This window comes from Mauremys mutica, chromosome 1 (genome assembly GCF_020497125.1).
Source record: "Mauremys mutica isolate MM-2020 ecotype Southern chromosome 1, ASM2049712v1, whole genome shotgun sequence".
In the NCBI taxonomy this organism is placed as follows: domain Eukaryota; kingdom Metazoa; phylum Chordata; order Testudines; family Geoemydidae; genus Mauremys; species Mauremys mutica.
This window is the reverse complement of record NC_059072.1, coordinates 206,415,639-206,433,622: the sequence shown is the minus strand read 5'-3', so window position 1 is coordinate 206,433,622 and position 17,984 is coordinate 206,415,639. Positions and strand designations below refer to the sequence as shown.

Below are 17,984 nucleotides of genomic sequence, written 5' to 3'. Positions count from 1 at the left end.
GGAAAAGGACCCTTAAAATACCTAGCTCTGGAGCTTGTTCTCTAGTATTGCAGTTAATTTCTACCAGTTAGACTTGTTTGCTCTAACATATGGATACTAAATTACTTATATTTTGCTATCTGAGATACAAATATATGATCTCAGAGCAAGCAGATTCCAAAGTGGATGAAAACAATACAATCCATCTGTTCTAGAGAAAAGGAAAAACTATCCCCAGCAAGGATTTTGGTCCTTACTGTTCTGCATCTTTTCTTCTCATCTTAGCAACAGTATATATAGCAGCCAATCAGATTGCACTTCCTCTAGCTCTAACGTCACATTCTGAGGTTACTATAGTGCACTGACCGACAGTAACCGTGAGAGAGGAAAAAGGCAGTTCATGCGGCACCTCTACCGCAGTGCACCTGCTATGATGAGGACAGGCTTTTTCTAACTCCTCTAGCAAGCATTAGCCAATAATTTAGGGCAAATCCTATTTTTGATCATTTGGATCTTACAATGTCACCGAGAGTGAAATCTTTCCAGGACGTTACACAAAAGGCACAGAAAAACGTATGTTTTGTTCAAATCAATATGTCTGAATGAATTTGTAACAGCACACCAAGAAAGAATTAGAGAAACCTAGTCCATTGAAATCTATTTTGGCATTTTGACAGTGGATTAAGTCACCTGTGTTTTCCATCTTCTTATTTAAAGAACAACATTTACATGATATATGTATCTTTTAGCCGAAATGTAGATATCTAAAATCTCTAATGAGGTTATCTCAGACTGTGATAATATTTCTTAAAAATTAAAATAGCTTAACAGCTTAACAAAAATTCTAACTTTCCCCTTCGGACACCATGGGTCAAATTTGTCTAAAAGCTTCTCCCATGCAGGGAGAGGATCTTGTTTTGCTTGATAACTTTAAGGTAAAACATGTTACAGTCTTGTAAAAGAACGCAGTTTCTCCTGAATCAATCACAGGGATTGCTGAAACATGAAAAAAAACCAGACGTTAATGATCACATATTTTACAGAGCATGGATGTCTGTGTTGATATTAACCATATCAATAAAAATACAGTTTTTAGAAAGATTACATTTTGACTGGCTAGAACCCATTTCTTCATAGGTTACTAAAGAGCAAATTCTACCAGCCCCTGCATTCTAACTTGGTGCAAATGAGTCATTACAACACTGAGGACAGTGAAGGAGAAAATAAATTTCCAACTAAAATGTTGCCTAATTAACCATGAATACTGATAAGTACTAGAAAAAGTAAACCCTGAGTTATTTAGGATTTCTGAAAAGCAAATTATCACTATCTCCTTTGAGGATATCCTGGACTTATGTTGGAACGATATTTCCTTGGGATCTTAAGTTATGTAAAAGGTGCCTTAAAGTGTAGATGGTGTCCATTTTTAGTGCATATATAAAACCAAATACCATAAATAAAGTAAAGATGCAGGTGTTAAGGGTGAGAGGGCAAAACAGCATTCGCATCCCTATGACGGGGTGTACATACCCCACACTAGCCAAGAAAGAATGGGGTTAACCCTATGGGTGGCAGAAGACCCGCCCCTCGAACTGTGCAGGGCATGCTTCAACTGCTGCCTCAGTTTAAAAGGAAGCAGTTCAGCTCATTCTAGGCTGACCACCAAGGAAAGAGGATGCTTGGTAGAGGCTCCCGCCCAGGAGCTGCTTCAGCACTTGACTGCGGGAGCTAGAGATCTCAAGGACCAGAACAGAGACCTGGTGCCTACGGCTGGCCAACCACAGTCAGAATCCCAGGGAGATCGAGCCCCTCAGTGTAGGTGAGACCCTGACAATGTATGGACCCTGGCTTCAGGAGACATGGTAGTAAGTGGCCCAGGGAGGCAATGTGAGTGGTATCTCCCACCTGAGGCAGATCAGCATGTTGCAGCAGGATCCCTGCTGATTAGGTGGTGACCTCTCTTGCCGCTGACAGGGCCCTGGGCCAGGACTCGGTGGAGCAGAGAGGGCCTGGATTCCTCTTCCCCGTCCATGACCCGCACTGCGTGGCGGCCCCTTATTCTATTAGGCCATCCAGCCCTGACTCCTAGGGCAGTCACACTGACTCCAGCCACTGGGTCATGCTGTTCTCAACCTACGGATAGGTGGGTAGACTGTAACTGTGGTAGTATCACAACCTTGACCTGCCTTAAAAGGGGACACGGTGTGCATACCCTGTGACAATCCCCTAGCCATAATCTGATCCTAGATACATGTATTTTATTAAGGTAAACTAATCTTCTCTTCATGATGCTTTAAATGAGAGGGGCATGACAGCAGAAGAGTTGACATCTCTGTTGGAAACCCTGATTTATGAGGTAGAAAAATTTAATTTCAAAAAGCACTAGACTGAAACTTAGTATAAAGTCTATTAGCCCCAATATCAATCTTCCCTCTTTAAATTGGTTAACCTGGGTTTTTTTTTCTTTTTTAAAATCTAGATTGAGGTATCAGAGCTTGGGGTGGAAATTTATTTCATACCTTATTTTTGTTCAAACTCTAGTCAAAATAAGGAGTTGCATTTTTTTTTTAAAAAAAAATCAATGTTGCTTACAGATAGTCCTCAAACGTTGTGGATTAGGCTTTTGTTATATTGAGAAAATATATTTGACATGGCAGAGGGATTTTTCCTTAAAAGGTGAGTTGGCTCATTGCTCTTAAAAGTGAGGGAAAACCAGCATGGGACTGAACAAATCATAGTGTGTGCGTGTACTGTGCATGTTTCCCTCCTCCAGTTCTGCCAACTTACCTCCATTCCAAAATATGGCAACACCTCTACACCAGTCCTGGACCTCAGCTAAGTAGACTCTGAGTCCCACTTAACTGCACAATAGTTTTGTGATGTGCCCAAGCAGCAGCCAGATTCAAACCATGAAACTCATTTTCACTGAGAAGAGTAATCAGGATTTGATCCCTGCAGCCTCCAGAGCTGAACTAACACACTCCACAATCTATATCCTTCAAAACCGAACAGCTATTTCACTGTGAAAATCAGAGACTTCTCTATAAACGTTATGGTCAAAAGTGCCAATGTGATTTAGTGACTGACTAAACCACACTGCAAGTCAGTAGGACTCAGGCTCCCAAGTCATTAAGGTACTTTTGAAAATCCTACCCTACACCCTTTTCCAAACTCCTGTGCTAATGAAAATGCCCATTGAAATGGACAGGTCAGAGGTACCATTTGCTTGATTAAGTATTTGTGTGTCAAATTCATTCCCAGCATAATTCCATTGACTTCAAGGGAGTTAGGTCAGGGATGAACCTGGCCCAAGGTCACCCCCAGACTAGCTCATGATGGATTTCTTAATGGCGCATTCCAGTCATTTTAATGAGTCTCTTGCGACAAGCAGCATTTGTCATGTAATTCTTTGTAAATGAAAGTGAGTCCCTCTACAGACATTTAGCCAAACTAAAAAAGGAAAATGAAATTAATACATATATTAAAGAGATGTTACAGCTGGGACACAGATCAATACAAGAAACATCCTGACTTAAAGGCAGCCATGGTGTATTTAACTTACCTGTTAATGTCAAGTAATGCAGAGCTGAAGTTCTCACTGGATCTTATAAAAAGTAGATGATGTTACATGCCATATGGGTTTCACTGTCTGAATAATGTGGCTGAACATAGAACACAAGGGCAGCATCATCATAAAATGCCACTGCTTATGTTAGTTTGGATCTTAACCTTACCTTTACCTTACTGTTTTGGTTGGTGGTAGTGGGTTGTTTTTTTAAGACTTTCAACTCCTATACAACCTGTTTGCATGGATTTTTCTTTGCAAGGAAACTGTTTTCTCCCACATATTTGAGCATTCACTGAATGTTAACTGTTTCTCTCATTAAAACCAGGCAGAAAGGTAAAAAACTAGGTAAACTGCAACAAATTTTCTGAGCTAGCTATTAAATGAACACCATCAATTTGAAAAATCTCATTGACATCTAAAAATCTTTTACATGTTGTTGCTACAAGTAACACCTAAGAGTGACTAGAATTCGAAGAGATTATTTTCTATTCTTTTCCATTTGTGCATCTGACAGCAGTTTAGTTTGTTTCACGGTTTGTTTGTTTTTAGTCAGTCATCTGCACTTCCTAGACCTGATTTTTTTGCTGCAGGTGAGTTACTTTGCACTATTCTCGTGTAAAAACATATCTTGCCAGCAAAAGATCTCTTCAGCATGAGGAATCCCAACCAGCATAGCTAGCTATGCATGGAGTTCATTGTTGCCTTTTTGCCGAGCTTCAGCTTATGGGGCTTTGCAGTGCATTAGTTTCTCAATGGAGGAGAAATTGGTAACACAGACTCAGGGCATTTTCTCACATAATTTATTTTTAAAATGTATATAAACTCTGTTTATTTTATTGCACAGAGGTAATTCTATTTTGCAGAAACCACAGCAAAGAAACCACAGACCTCATACAACAAAGCAGCTTTTTGGTCAGTGTCTTCATTTGAGACCAGTTAGGCTGTTCAGTTTTTGATCTTCTATTCCCTAGTGTTTTTAGCTTGTCCAACGTAATAACTGTTTTATTTAAGCCAATGCTCTGAGCCTGCCCCTGGTGGAGAGGGATGGGAATGGGAAGAAGGGGTGTGGCTTGAAGGCCTCTGTGCTCTGGTGATCCCAAGAAAGTCTAATGAACCTTGAGACCCATTGGCAGCTGGCATAATTTAGAGCAGTTCTGAGGCTGCTCTAAGATATGTCAGGAAAAAGCAAGTGAAAGCCCAACATCAGGACTGGGGACTAGCAAATGGCCCCTTGTAGCTGCCCTGCACAGAGGTGCACAGAGAAACTAATCCTCTGTTTCACACACCAGCGTGATGTCATCACTGTCATGCACTGATCTTCCCTAGGGCCAGCAACAGATGCATACCAGTAACAGCAGTTGCAGAACTGAAACTGAATTGCCAGGAAGCAAGCAAGTGCTCAGTAAGGGAAGAAGCAGAGGCAAAAGCCTGAGCATGTTTGGTAACGATGCTGTTGGTTTACCCAAAAGGTGCTCTTAAACCTCAGAAGGTGAACAGAAAATCATTTAAAAATTTTAGGCATTTTTAAAAGTAAACATCAGGGTTCAATTAGAAGAATTATTTTTTAAAAAATGGAAAAGACTTCAAGTAGACAGCATCCTTTTAATCTCCATGTAATGGCCTGCCCCGAAATAGTCACTGCTATTAAAAGCTAAATACGAGGGGTCGTTGGAACATTTTCAACCACAATAGAACCTCTGAGTTATGAACACCAGAGTTGCGAACTGACCAGTCAACCTCACCCCTCATTTGAAATCAGAAGTACGCAATCAGGCAGCAGCACAGACAAAAACTTACAGTGTTAAACGTAAACTACTAAAAAATAAAGGGAAAGCAGCATTTTTCTTCTGCACAATAAAGTTTCAGAGCTGTATTAAGTCAATGTTCAGTTGTAAACTTTTGAAAGAACAACCATAACATTTTGTTCAGAGTTACAAATGTTTCAGAGTTACGAACAACCTCCGTTCCCAAGGTGTTCGTAACTCTGAGGTTATACTGTAAATGAAATTTAATTGAAATATGCCATTTTATCAAAGCCAAAATGTTTCACAGGGAAGTATCGGAGGGTTTTTTGGGCGCTCTGTTTACTTGTGATCAGAGAGAGAAAGTGAGAAACTGAATAAAAAAGCTCAGGTTTTGGATCTGAAAAGGGACATTTCAACTCAATTCCATTTTGTGAAAATCTTTCAAAGGTCTTGTTTTCATTCCAGTGAGGAACAAAACAAAATTTGAAATCTCAAAACCTGCTGGAATTGTTGTCTCCCATGTAGCTCTACTAAATACATTAAATAGCTTTCAAAAATACCTTCTGTGGTGAGTGGGGAGGAAAGGGGAAGTAATGATTTTTTGGGGGGTGGGTGGGAGGGAGAAATGAAATACATTAGAACCCTGATCCTGCAAACACCTATGCATGTGAGTAACTGTATTCATGTGAACAGTGGGGCAGGGGCTACTTACAGGCATAGGTGTTTGCAGGATCAGAGCTTACGTGATGTTGTTTCTTCACCCCAGACATTTCTAGATTATTAAAACTTGGTACATGAGCCAGGTTGGCGTGATGGTGCCTGGGAATTCTGTTTATCTGACAATACATTTTATAAAACAATTTTAAGAAGAATGTTTAAACCAGTGGATACGCACCCAAAGACAGGTAGATTTAAATTGAGAACAAGAAGTATCATATAAAATTTCACTAACCTTTGTCTCTAGTATGGCTCAACAGCACGTTTGTTATTTCCAATGAATAGATAATACCCTACCAAAGCACACAACCATACCAATTTCCTCTACAGGAAACAATTCCTTGTGGAAATGTAATGACCTCATTTAAGTATGTGAAGCTCTCCTTAAAGAGTTCAGTATTTTCTCTTGGGTGTATTTCCTTCCAGAAGTGGCTGCTACTGGGAATATTATACATCCTACTTGCCCCTTCAAAGAGACCACTAATCTTATGAAAGAGAGAGAACTTCACTAAAAAACGCAATGCACCTCATTCTCCTCTGCCTTGCATCTTGTGTAGCCCTTAGCAAAGTGAGTGCAAAGTGGATAGAAAATGTTACTATTCTGATTGGGTAGCATTTTATGCCCGTATTTCGTAAGTGCAAGGCAAAGGAGAGTCAGACCCATTATAACAGTTTTTCTGCATCCACAAAATAGAGATGAGAATATTTACCTACGCCATGGAAGTACTGTAATGACTAATTACCAGATATGTCTACATTGCTTTGAATATGTAAAGCATTATATATATTAGAACTAAGGGTGAAATCCTGGCCCCACTGAAGTTAATGGGAGTTTTGCCATTGACTTCACTGGGACCAGGATTTTACCCCGTTTTACTTATCACCTTTGAAGTGTTCTGGACAACTACCGACAATCTGTTCATTGAGCACAATTTATTAGGCAGAAATAGAAATATACCTGTCTTTGAGCTCATGTTTTTAGACTTGGACTTAAGGTCTTGAAGTAGGGGAATAATAATGGAGGCATAGCAGATAAAATAAACAGCTGCTGTAGCTGCAGTGGATAGAAATACATTCTGGGATACTTCAGAGTAATATTTTACAACTACTTCAGTGGGAGATTGTAGTAGTAGTTCCTCATTTCAATGAGATATACCAGCTGGCCAATAGGCTTACAAACATGGGCCCATATCTAGCAGAAGTAGCCACGCAGGTAGGCCCTTATATCCACTTGGTTTCCCAATGACTTCAGTAGGATTCATTATTTGACTTCAGTGGCACTCTCCATGTGGGCAGATTCCTTTACAGGATCAGGGCCCACTAGCTGCATATGGGGTAGGACCAACGCTTTGTTCACAATTTACCTCACTGTACTTCAGCCAAACACCTGAGGTGCTCAGTACACCATTTAAGTCAATAGGAGGTGCTCAGCATCTCTCAGGATCTGGCCCTATCAAGAACGACCAGCCACATGGGTTCTCTCTCCTTATACATTGTTAGGATGTGAAAAGAATGATAAAACATCCAAGAGACATGGATGAGCTGACATTTCTACATATTATGTGCTAGATTTTCAAACACCACATTTTAAGAGACACATTCTGCCCTCAATTTTGTGTGCTACTATACTGCTGAAACACTCACTCCTCGGAAAGAGTTCAAAACCTAACCATTTGCCAGTAAACACTTTCTCTTTTGTCCTATACATAGGAGAAAAACATATGAGGTTGTAGACTAGGCAGATTTGGCAACCCTGTAATACTATATTTACTTGGACCATGAGATCTAAATTGAATTTGGAGCTCTGTCCAAGAATAAATTCTTTGTCATCTGAACAATAAGTGCCAGGGGATCATACAGGGTTAATAGTTAAGCTAGAATAAATTTTAATCATAGTCTTTATTTCTACTGTTTCAGCCAAACTCCCTCAGCGACTAGAACTGGTTTGTTAGGCTCAGATTGTGCCATTTAGGCACTGGCTGGAGATGACAGCAGTTCTCTACCACCCAATGCAGAACTCTGGGAGAGACTGTGCTTCAGAAGGTACAGTCCCACCCCCAGCTCTCCAGTACACAAAGGGTAGCATCTATGTTGCAGTCAAGGCTGGATTTACACTTTACGTACCCGTAGGTACGGCATCTTCAGCGTCCCCTCTGCCTACAGCTGACCTTCGTATTTTCTGTAAAAAAATGACACTTTTTAACCCACCTAACTTTTAGGAACCCCCAGATCACCGATGCCCCTAGGCACACGCCTAATTGGAAATCCGGCCCTGGCTGCAGTGTCTCAGTGAATGGCATAGGCCCCACTTCCCAGTGCATCTGCCTAGCACCTGAAGGTCCTCTCAGCACACTCTGAGGTGATCTTGACCCCCAAAGTTACCAGCCAGGAGCACTGCCTCGAAAGCAAGGACTCCTATTGTGCTTGTCCCTTGAGCAGGATAGAGAGGGATGGTGGTGAGGAACGCTCCTTGTGCCCATCCTACCTTCTGCTCTCCCATGTTAAGGCCAGACAAAACAGTCACCTTAGTCTTTGTTAAACACATCACTTTATATTTAAGCTATTTATTTGCATACTTACAGATTTATTTTGAATGAGAGAAAACATCAAGTATCACTGCAATAAGTGGCTGTGAGAATGCCCCAGAAAAACAAACACGGAATATACTTTGATGGCCCCACTCATTGCCTTTGCTTCTCTGTATACAACACACTACCTCCATTTACCACCACAGGCCACATGAGAATGTAAAAACCATTTCTCTTTATATTTCTTCTAAAAAGATTAGTTTTCCTCACCCTTCTTCCTCCACCATGGTCCTTCCTGGATAGAATATGACAGTTCCTTAAACTCAATGTTCACAGCTGGTCTTCGGGGTAGGTAGGAGAAACGATGGGCTTCTGTTAGAGTGTTGTCCACCTTTTTTAAGTGTCCATTCAACAACCGAGCATCTTGGTTATCTGTGCCACTTGAGACCACCTCATCCACTGAAACACACACTGACTTTGGCTCAGCCATAGCAGAAGAAGAACTGCTGACGTTCTAGAAAATAGGAATAGGAAACAAGAAAACTTTTCAGAAACTCTTATTGGCAACAAATTTAATCAAACTTCTTCATAGGTTCTAATAATTCTTAAAAATATATTAATCCAGAACACTAGTATTGAAAGGTGAAAGGGAACGATTCAGTGGTTTGAGTCCTGTGTATAGGCAGGTACATAAGGGAGGAGGGGGCAGCAGTGAAAAAGGGCCGTTTCCCAAAATTTAGCAAGCACGTATGCTGCCATCCAAAGCATGCACGAGACTGTTCCACTAGTACCAGTCACTTTTTTTTCCTTCTTGAAGACTTCACATTCAATGTAGCAAACACATGATCCATAATACTGGAGGTAAAAGCTCAGATTACCAAATTTCCTGGCGGAGAGGGGAGAAAGTGTTTTATGCATGCTCATAAGTAACTAAACTGGTCAGGAATCCAGCAATGCCTACCAAATTTATTTGACAATAATGACATGTAATATGAACAGGATAATGTGAAAGAGGATCTAACAGAACCCTAGGCACCAAAAAAATAGTCCCACTGGCAGCCTCACAGATCAGCACCTCCCTCTCCTCCCATCCCCAGCACCTTCCGCTCACCAGCGGCCTCATTGATCAGCACCTCCCCTTCGCCCAGTGTCTCCCGCCTGCCGTGATCAGCTGTTTGGCCGCATGCAGGAGGTGCTGGGGAGGGAGAGAAAGGAGTGGGAGCAGGAAGAGGTGGGGGAGGGGGTGGAACAGAGTGGAAAGAGGCAAGTCAGGGGTGGGGGCTTGGGAGAAGGGATGGAGTGGGGGCGAAGCAAGGGCAAGCAGAGGCAGGGCGGGAGTCGAGCACCCCCCGGGGAACAAAGGAAGTCGGCCCCTATGAGCAGAACTAAATTTGTTAACCTGAAGAACCTATGATGAAAGGTTTAAAAAACTGGGCATGATTGTTTAGTCTCGAGAAAAGAAGACTGAAGGGGAACCTAATAAGTTCCGTGAGGGGATTTCCACGAACAGGTTGGACAGAGATGGTCTAAGAGGTTTACTTGGTCCTGTCTCCGAGCAGGGGGCTAGATCTGATGACTTCTCAAGATCTCTTCCAGCCCTAGATTTCTATAATTCTATCTTGCAGGGACTACTTGCTGTAAGCAAGGGCCATTCTTTGAGTAAGGATTTGCAGAATTGTAACCTACAGTGAAGTAAGTGGCCAAACGCCCCAATCCCCAGCCCCACTCCAGAGCCTGAACCCCCTCCCACACCCCAACCCCCTGCCCCAGCCAGCCATGAGCTCCCCAAACCCAGAGCTCTTCCTGCACCCCAACCCTCTGCCCCAGCCCTGAGCCCCTCCCACACTCCAAACCCCTCATCCCCAACTCCATTAGGTCACAGGCATCAATAATTTTCTTCAACTGGGTCGCCAGAAAGAAGTTTGAAAACCACTGTTTTAAACTGATGTATGTTTCAATTAATGTGTTTTGGGGTAACAGACATAAAGACTCTGCCTGCACCTTCAACCAATTTTTTATGGTTTCATTTTCCAGTTTCTCTGTTGAGGTTTTTAATTGCTTCTGTTTCACAACAGGCAAAACAATAAACACATTTCCATTTAATGCAGTAAAACTGACCTACATCTCTCACACTGTGAAATGCCTCCATCTTCTACCAACCAACTACTCTCCAAATATCTCCCTTTTGTGAAATTCAACCGGAGGTACACAAAACCCATTAGATAATGAGCTAGTGAGCTTGTATGTTTCTCAGTAAATTTGTTTTGAAATCATAGGATGCAGTTGTGCAGGATAGAGCATGCTCAGAAGACTGGCTAAGCCCCCCCTTTTTATGAGCTCAAGGCAAGAGGTAACTATCGGTCAAACCCTGCTGTGTGTCCCTGACTTCAAATCCGTGATGCTATAAATGAAAAACCACTGCATCCTGCCTACTTCTAGCCAGCCTGTACCCTGTGAAATGGCAATAACTATGCCCCAAGAACAACCCCCAGAACTTGAGATAAATTCTTTACATGAATTATTTACACAATCAAAGACCACAGTTAACCAGCCACTCCAGTTGCTTAGAAAGCACAGACAATTAAATGACCAAGCCATAGCATTCGTTTATGTCTGCATAAAAATCAGAGGTCCTCCTCTAGATCCACTCTCTCACGGCACACAGACAAAACGGTTTCAGAGCTACTGACCCATCGCGGCCAGGCTCACAGACAAGGAAGGCATCACAGCAACGCTTACTACACACAGGAAGCCATCGACCTGGGTTTTTTGCTGGCCTGGGACACTTTTGGAGAAGTCCGATGGCCACCCTCACTCCCTCCCTCCCCAAGGCACGCAACGTTGACCCCAGCCCTAGGAACACCTGCTGGAATGCACCGCTGGAACTCACCGCCTGGGGATCATCCTGGCTCACCGCGCCGCTTGGGGGGGGGGGCGCTGCCCTCTCCCCCTGGGCTGCCCAGGAGCAACCGGGCGGCGTGAGTCAGTGGGGGCGGTTTCCTCTCTGTCAGCGTGTCTGTTTTGAAATACGGGCCGGCTGGAGGGGCGAGCAGCGGGGCCCCAGATGGGAAGCTCACCCCGCAGCTCCGACCCCGCCGGTGGGAGGAAGGCTCTGCAGGGCCAGGGCGCGGCTGGGGAGCTGTGCTCCCCCGGGATCTCTCAGCCTGACTCCCCGCATCCCACCGACTCCCCGCGCGGTGCCAGCCCCGGGCACACCAGCAGAGCCGCCCTGCACCGGGGAACGCCGCCCCGGGCTGCGGCCCCGCTCGGACCGGGACCGGGGCCGGGGCCACGCAGCAGGGCGCATCTCCTTACCAAAGCGGTGCCCACCGAGAGCGCTGCCATCAGCCAGGCCATGTGCCCCGGAGACGGGCGGGGGCGCGCGGGGCTCCAGCGGCAGCGGGACAAGGCAGCGCGAGCCGGAATCGCGCTGCTCGCACGGGCTGCGCCGCCTCAGCCCCACGCCGGCAGCTAGCCCCGCCCCCTCCCCCCGGATTGGCTGAGCAGGGGCAGGGGGCGGGGCTGGCCTCTTGCAGGGCAACGTGCTCTTGTTTTCCTGCCTCTGCGCCCCCGCCCCCCGCGCGCTTCACAGCTCCTCCTCCGCCCCCCCCAGCCTGGTCCCTGCCTGCTCTGGCTCCAGCGCTGCCTGCGTGCAGGGCAGGGAGTGGGGGCCAGTGCCGTGTGAGGGGTGCCCCCCAGCAGCATTGCACCCTCCAGGTGCAGCGCTAGTGGGACGCACAGAGGAAGCTTTCCACGCCCCTCTGCTCCTTCACCCTGGAGTTGATGGGCAATGTCTGGGCAGCAAAGAAAAGACAGTTCCTTGCCTCCTGGCTTCGTATTGCTGCTACGGGCAAAGTGTATTAATAAAAGAAAGCTTAGCAGGTGCAGAGCTTTGTACTGTAACAGCGCTGGAGATCATATTATTGTGTCGTGCATAGGTGTTGGAACTAGGGGTGCTGCAGCCCCTCCCCGGCTTAAAGTGGTTTCCATTATATACAGGGTTTACAGTTTGATTCAATGGCTCTCAGCAGCACCCGCACTGTACAAATTGTTCCAGCACCCTTGATGCCATAGGGTATGGATATATTATCAGTGATTACTGATGATAAATTATAAAGCTCTACCATGTCTTAGTACATCAGCACAAGATGCAGAGGAGCCAAGAATTGAAATATTGATTAATCCTGGCGTCACCCCTGTAAAGTAAGGAAGTAAGTTTGTCGTGGGGGTGGGGGCAGGAGACCACATAGTCTGAGGCAGGGTTGGAATCTGTGAGTAATTTCATGTGTGGGTGCTGTTGCTGAGCAGACTATCATGATGTGCCACAAATGCAGCTGGAAAGGTTCTGTCACCAATGCCAAGGATTCTAAGTGCTGCTGAAGTCACTGTAGGGTTCTTTTTTCCTTGTTTGTTTTTTCTCAAGACGGAGAAGAAAATGCACCCACTCAAGGTGCAGTATAGATGGCTACACTGGAGGATTGTGGGCTCAAAGCAAGTCTAGTGATAGTGTCAAGCAGTAATGTGAGAGCCTGTGCATCATTTTGTGTGTGGACGTGAGATGTGTTATATGCAAGTAGGGGTTGTGGTCGTAAATGGCAGTTAGCACTCCAAATTTCCTCTGCTGTAGTCAAGACCATAGGGAGATGTGATCTGAGAGTAGGATGGAGCGCCAAAAACTCCTGAGTTTCAGTCCCAGCTCTGTCACTTATTTGTTATGCCTTGAGTAAGTTCCTAAGATTTCTTTGGCTTTTGCAGAACTGAGGATCTGGCCCAAAGCCTGGTCCAGGTAATAACCACATACTTAGTGGGCCTTGTTCTCATTTGTCCTAAGGACCATGTACATGTCTTTGGAAATGTGAGGAGGTCTTAGAGTAGGCATAAAATACTGCCAGAATGGCATAAAGTGGCCAGTTTCAATGAGAATCAGGCCCCAAATGTCTACAAAGCATTTGATAATCAAGTTTATAAACTGTTTGAACTCTTCTATCAGGGAGTCTGTCATACTACTGTACTTACCCTGTCTATAATGTTGTACAGACATAAAAGTAATCTTCACAGTGCTCTTGGGTGGTAGGTAAGCATTATATCCCTCTTTTAACAATGGGGAAACTGAGATGGAGAGGTGAAGTTTTACCTCAGGCAGTGGCAGAACTGGGACTAGAACATCTGAGCTTCCAGCACTCAAGCTTGTATTCTGTTTTATAGACATTGCTGGGTCTGTTTGCAGCACAAATATTGAAAAAGAAAATGTTTGCCTACTGTGGAGTACCAACTAAACTGTTCACGTATCAAAAAGTGTTAACTACAAACCTGAACCATGTTGGGAAAATGATATCAAAATTGATTCTTCCCTACTGTTCAAAATCAGCTGTCAAGCACTGGTCTGGTTATGTTAAAAGGTTTTAGCTAGCTTGGTTTTGTGAACCATTGTTGACAGAACTTAATATTTGTGTAGACTAGATGTCTCACTTCTCCTTAAAATGTTTGCTTTTGAGATAGCCTTCCCTCCTTCCTTTCAAAATCTGAAAAGCATTGTGTTGTGTGTCAGTTTCTGCTGTACAGTATATGTTTAAGAGTTATGTGGTCAGATGGCCTCCTTAAGTAAGCCAGCTGTAAGGTAAAACAGATGGGGGAACAGAGTAGAGATATTACTGAAGAAGGCATGTAGCAGCTAGTAGTTTGAGATATGTGCAATACCCATCCAACCAATGCCTATTCCTTCCCCTAATTCTCACCTTTTTGGAGTCTAAATGTGGAGCAAAACCCCAAAATGAAGGACACAAGAAAATAACTAGCCTGGAAAGTTAAATTCATGGTGCTGAAATCTCTGATATAAGCAACAGTCTCAACTCAGTCTGTAAGTAATTTATCAAAGTAAGGGCTGGACTGTGCCTTTTAGGGAACTGGCTTACACTGGAAGCTGTGCAGAACTGCTTTGCCCCAGTAGGAGCTCCAGGAGCTCCCAGTGCCACTCTACCTGGCTAGGATGGGTCATAATTAACACAGATAAGATAAAACAGCAGAATCAAGCTTTAAAATGAAGGACCTCCCTTGTAAAATGGGACAGTTGGGAGGTATGCTCTTCCCATTGCCCATATTCCCTGTCATCTTGTGTGTCAGGAATGTTGTCATTTATATGATGTGTGACATAACAAGGGCAAAAATACCCAAATGTTGTGCAAGAGATATCTTTAAACAATTAATGGCTGGATTCTGACATCTTTACTCAGGCAACACTCCTGTTAACTTCCACAGGAATTTTGCCTGAGCAGGGAGTGCAGGATCTATTTTCCCACGCAGCCACTGATATATCAGTATCCCACATAGCCACTGATATATCAGTATCTAACTCAACCTCTTGTAAAGCACTTTGCTGTGAAAGATCCTGTGTGAAACCAAATTCTAGCTGATTGGTATCTCAGAGAAAAAATGACATTACATAACTTGGAAGAGTATGTTACCTAAAAATAGCAAAGTGCCCTGGGTTCTCTCACATTCCTTCATTAACTCTTCCATTAACTGCACAGGTGGTCCCCAAATCCCTGCACAGACTGAGATAAAGACCACAAGCCGAGGAAGAAGAAAAATTAAGATATGGAAGGGTTTTAAAAAACCAGGACAAAAAAACTTCAAAGGCAGGTGAGTACTAGCAGTCAGGAACAAAAATCCTGAATCCAAAAATAGAACAGAACAGGAGAAGAACTACTAACAGCTTCCAGTTGCTACTGCATAAGACCCACAGAACAGTAGACAGAAACAACACATGAAGGATAAAGATGTATCGTACTGATGAAGGAAGCAAGAATGGGAGAAAACAGACAAGGGGCAGGGCAAGGGAGAAGCTTAAGACAGGAGGGAGAGAGATGCAATGTTAAGGAAGAAGGAAGAGTGTGGCTTAGGATTTGAAGGTTGTGAGGTACAGGGGAGAAAGAGAAAATGAGGAAAGAAAAAGGCATTACATTAAAAAAGTGGGAGGAGCAATACACATGTTAAAACGGTGCAGAGAAGAGGCTGAGAGAGTACTTAGGTCATAGTACATATGAGCTGCTGAGTACCCCCAATTCTCAACAAATGGTTCTTAATAGATGGATTGAAAAAAGGGAAAAGGCATGGAAAAGCAAAGGAGAATTTAAAAACCCTCACAATCTCACTGAAAGAAGAAAGAAAAAAATGTGATCATAACTAAAGTATCACTGTGCTTCCTATACGAGCCCAGACATGAAAACACTTAAAAAATGTTTTTCCTGCACTTTTCTTTCAGGTAACAAATATGCAGCTCGCTACAAATGAAAGCCCAATGAGAAGTGGAAAGGCAGTTTTCAGCCACAGACTCACATCAGGATAATTTCCCCACCCAAAATTTATGCCTCTTATCTGGCTCCCAGAAACACATCTTACCATCATCACCTCCCCTTGAATTTCTCAGGGCATGTAATGAACCCATATAAGCAGACTAATAAAACTTCCATGAGGGAGTGGAGATTGTTGTGCTCCTCTCTTACAAGGGCCAAGAACTACAGCTGGTCAGGAGCTTGCTGACTAAACATTTTTGCATCAGAACATGCTGATTTGTCAAAAATGAAACCATTCAGGGAAAAGGTCAGTTTCGATGAATCTCGTGATTTAACATTTGCTAAAGGAAAAGTTCTAGTTTCCAGTTTGAAATTACTTTTTGTTTCAAAATTTTAGTTCATTTAGATTTTGGAAAAGATCAAAAAAAATTTAACTCAAAATTGAAACAAAAACTTTTGAAATGATTGAAATAAAATATTTCAAAATTATTTAAATGAAACCTTTTGATAGACCCAATCCAAAAACAATTTCAGATTACCTGTTTGCAACAGTTTTCATGATTTCAACTTTTCATCCCAATTTGGGACAGGGAAAAAGATTCAAAATCTTGAAAACTCTCACAGAATGGAAAACCATTTCCCACCCAGCTCATCCTTTTTCTTACCTTTGTTCAGTGTTCCTTCCTGCAACGTCCATTGTCAGGCCAGCCCTGGTAGCTAGAGCAAGAAGTTGACTTGTATGACTACATGGCCATTAGCCATTATGGCAGGCTTCAGCTACAAAACAAAGACAATATTTAAACACGTATACCTTCCCTCACACTTCCAAGTTTTGTGTAGCACATAGAGGCTTCCATGACTGGATGCCTGTTGTTCCATCTGGTGGCTGAATGAGGCTCAGAGATCTGGACCCCCTCTGGCCACCTAAACATATAAAATAAACTTCTAAAAGAGGACGTGTAACTTTATGATGAATCTGAGTTAGGGCTGGTGTTCCTTGTGCCCCTTTTCCCCCAACCCTATTCTTACCTTGCTTTCATCCAGTCCTGGAATTACTAACCTTTGGCATCTATGATAGCTGCCCAGGAGGAAGCTGATTAATATAATTACAATTCTCATCCACTACAGGCTTCAAATACAACCAACTTGTTTTAACACTCATTGAATTACACCTCTCTCAGAATAGTTAAAATAAAACATGCCATCTCTCCCCACTGGCCCTTGCTTACACCCAGAGTAGACTTTCCATACAGTTGTCAATTGTAGTAGATCTTCTTGAAGAATTTGAGTCATTGTTGAACTATGTAAACAATCTTTTTTTTTACATATAGGTACACTCTACTCTACACAGTATATGTTCCTGTTCAGGGGCGGCTTTAGGCCTATTCCACCAATTCCCCCGAATCGGGCCCCGTGCCTAAGGGGGCTCCGCGCCCAGCGAGAATCCCTTCCCTGGCTAGAGGCACCTTTTTAATTTTTACTCACCTGGCGGCACTCCAGGTCTTCAGCGGCAATTTGGCGGCAGGTCCTTCGCTCGCTCCGGGTCTTCAGCAGCGGGTTCTTCAGGCCTGCTGCAGACCCAGAGCGAGCGAAGGACCCGCCGCCGAAGTGCCGCCGAAGACTCGGAGCACCACCCAGTGAGTACAAGCCCCACGTGTTTTTTTTTACATTTTTGTTTGTTTGTTTGTTTTTGTCATCCCTGCTGGGGCCCCATTGAAACTGTTCAAATTGGACCCCACACTTAAAGCCGGCCCTGTTCCTGTTCCACCCTTTGTTCTTCAGCTAACATATTGATTTGTGGTAATACAAGAACTATCCAATTTATCTTTGATTTTTCAAGTATTTTTAGGTACCCTACTCCCTTCTTATAAGCAGGGCCGCCGGAGCGTGGGTGAAAGGGGCAGTTTGCTCTGGGCATTGAGACCTGGCACACACCTGAGTGGTGCTGCAGCCAAGCATGCCAGGTTGCACAGCCACTGGCTCATGATCCAGGAGCAGCCAAACCTGAGTGGTGCTACCACCCTGTCGTAACACCCAGAGTGGGGAGCCGGGTCCAGCCCTGTGGGATAGGAGACTGCTGCTATGGGTGGAGTGCAAGGCAGATTCATTCCCCAAATCTCCACCTCTTCTCTGGGTTTTTGCCCTGGACCCCCCT

General features: G+C 43.8%; 1 protein-coding gene and 1 long non-coding RNA gene across 2 annotated transcripts in view; one reads left to right on the top strand and one right to left on the bottom strand.

Moving 5' to 3' along the window:
* The window catches only part of ABCG1 (ATP binding cassette subfamily G member 1), a 69,299-nt gene extending 57,309 nt beyond the window's left edge, over window positions 1-11,990 (bottom strand). Inside the window, exons 1-2 of the mRNA XM_045002549.1 lie at window positions 11,853-11,990; window positions 8,808-9,051 (exon numbers count right to left, since the gene is read on the bottom strand). Coding sequence (XP_044858484.1) covers window positions 8,808-9,051; window positions 11,853-11,894 — 286 coding nt within the window. The 5' untranslated portion in view covers window positions 11,895-11,990. The remainder of the gene's footprint in view (window positions 1-8,807; window positions 9,052-11,852) is intronic.
* LOC123362190 lies at window positions 382-16,040 on the top strand. The gene is made up of 3 exons (XR_006576364.1): window positions 382-552; window positions 15,065-15,176; window positions 15,799-16,040. It is a non-coding gene; the product is annotated as an uncharacterized LOC123362190 (long non-coding RNA).
* The last annotated feature ends 1,944 nt before the right edge of the window (window positions 16,041-17,984 follow it).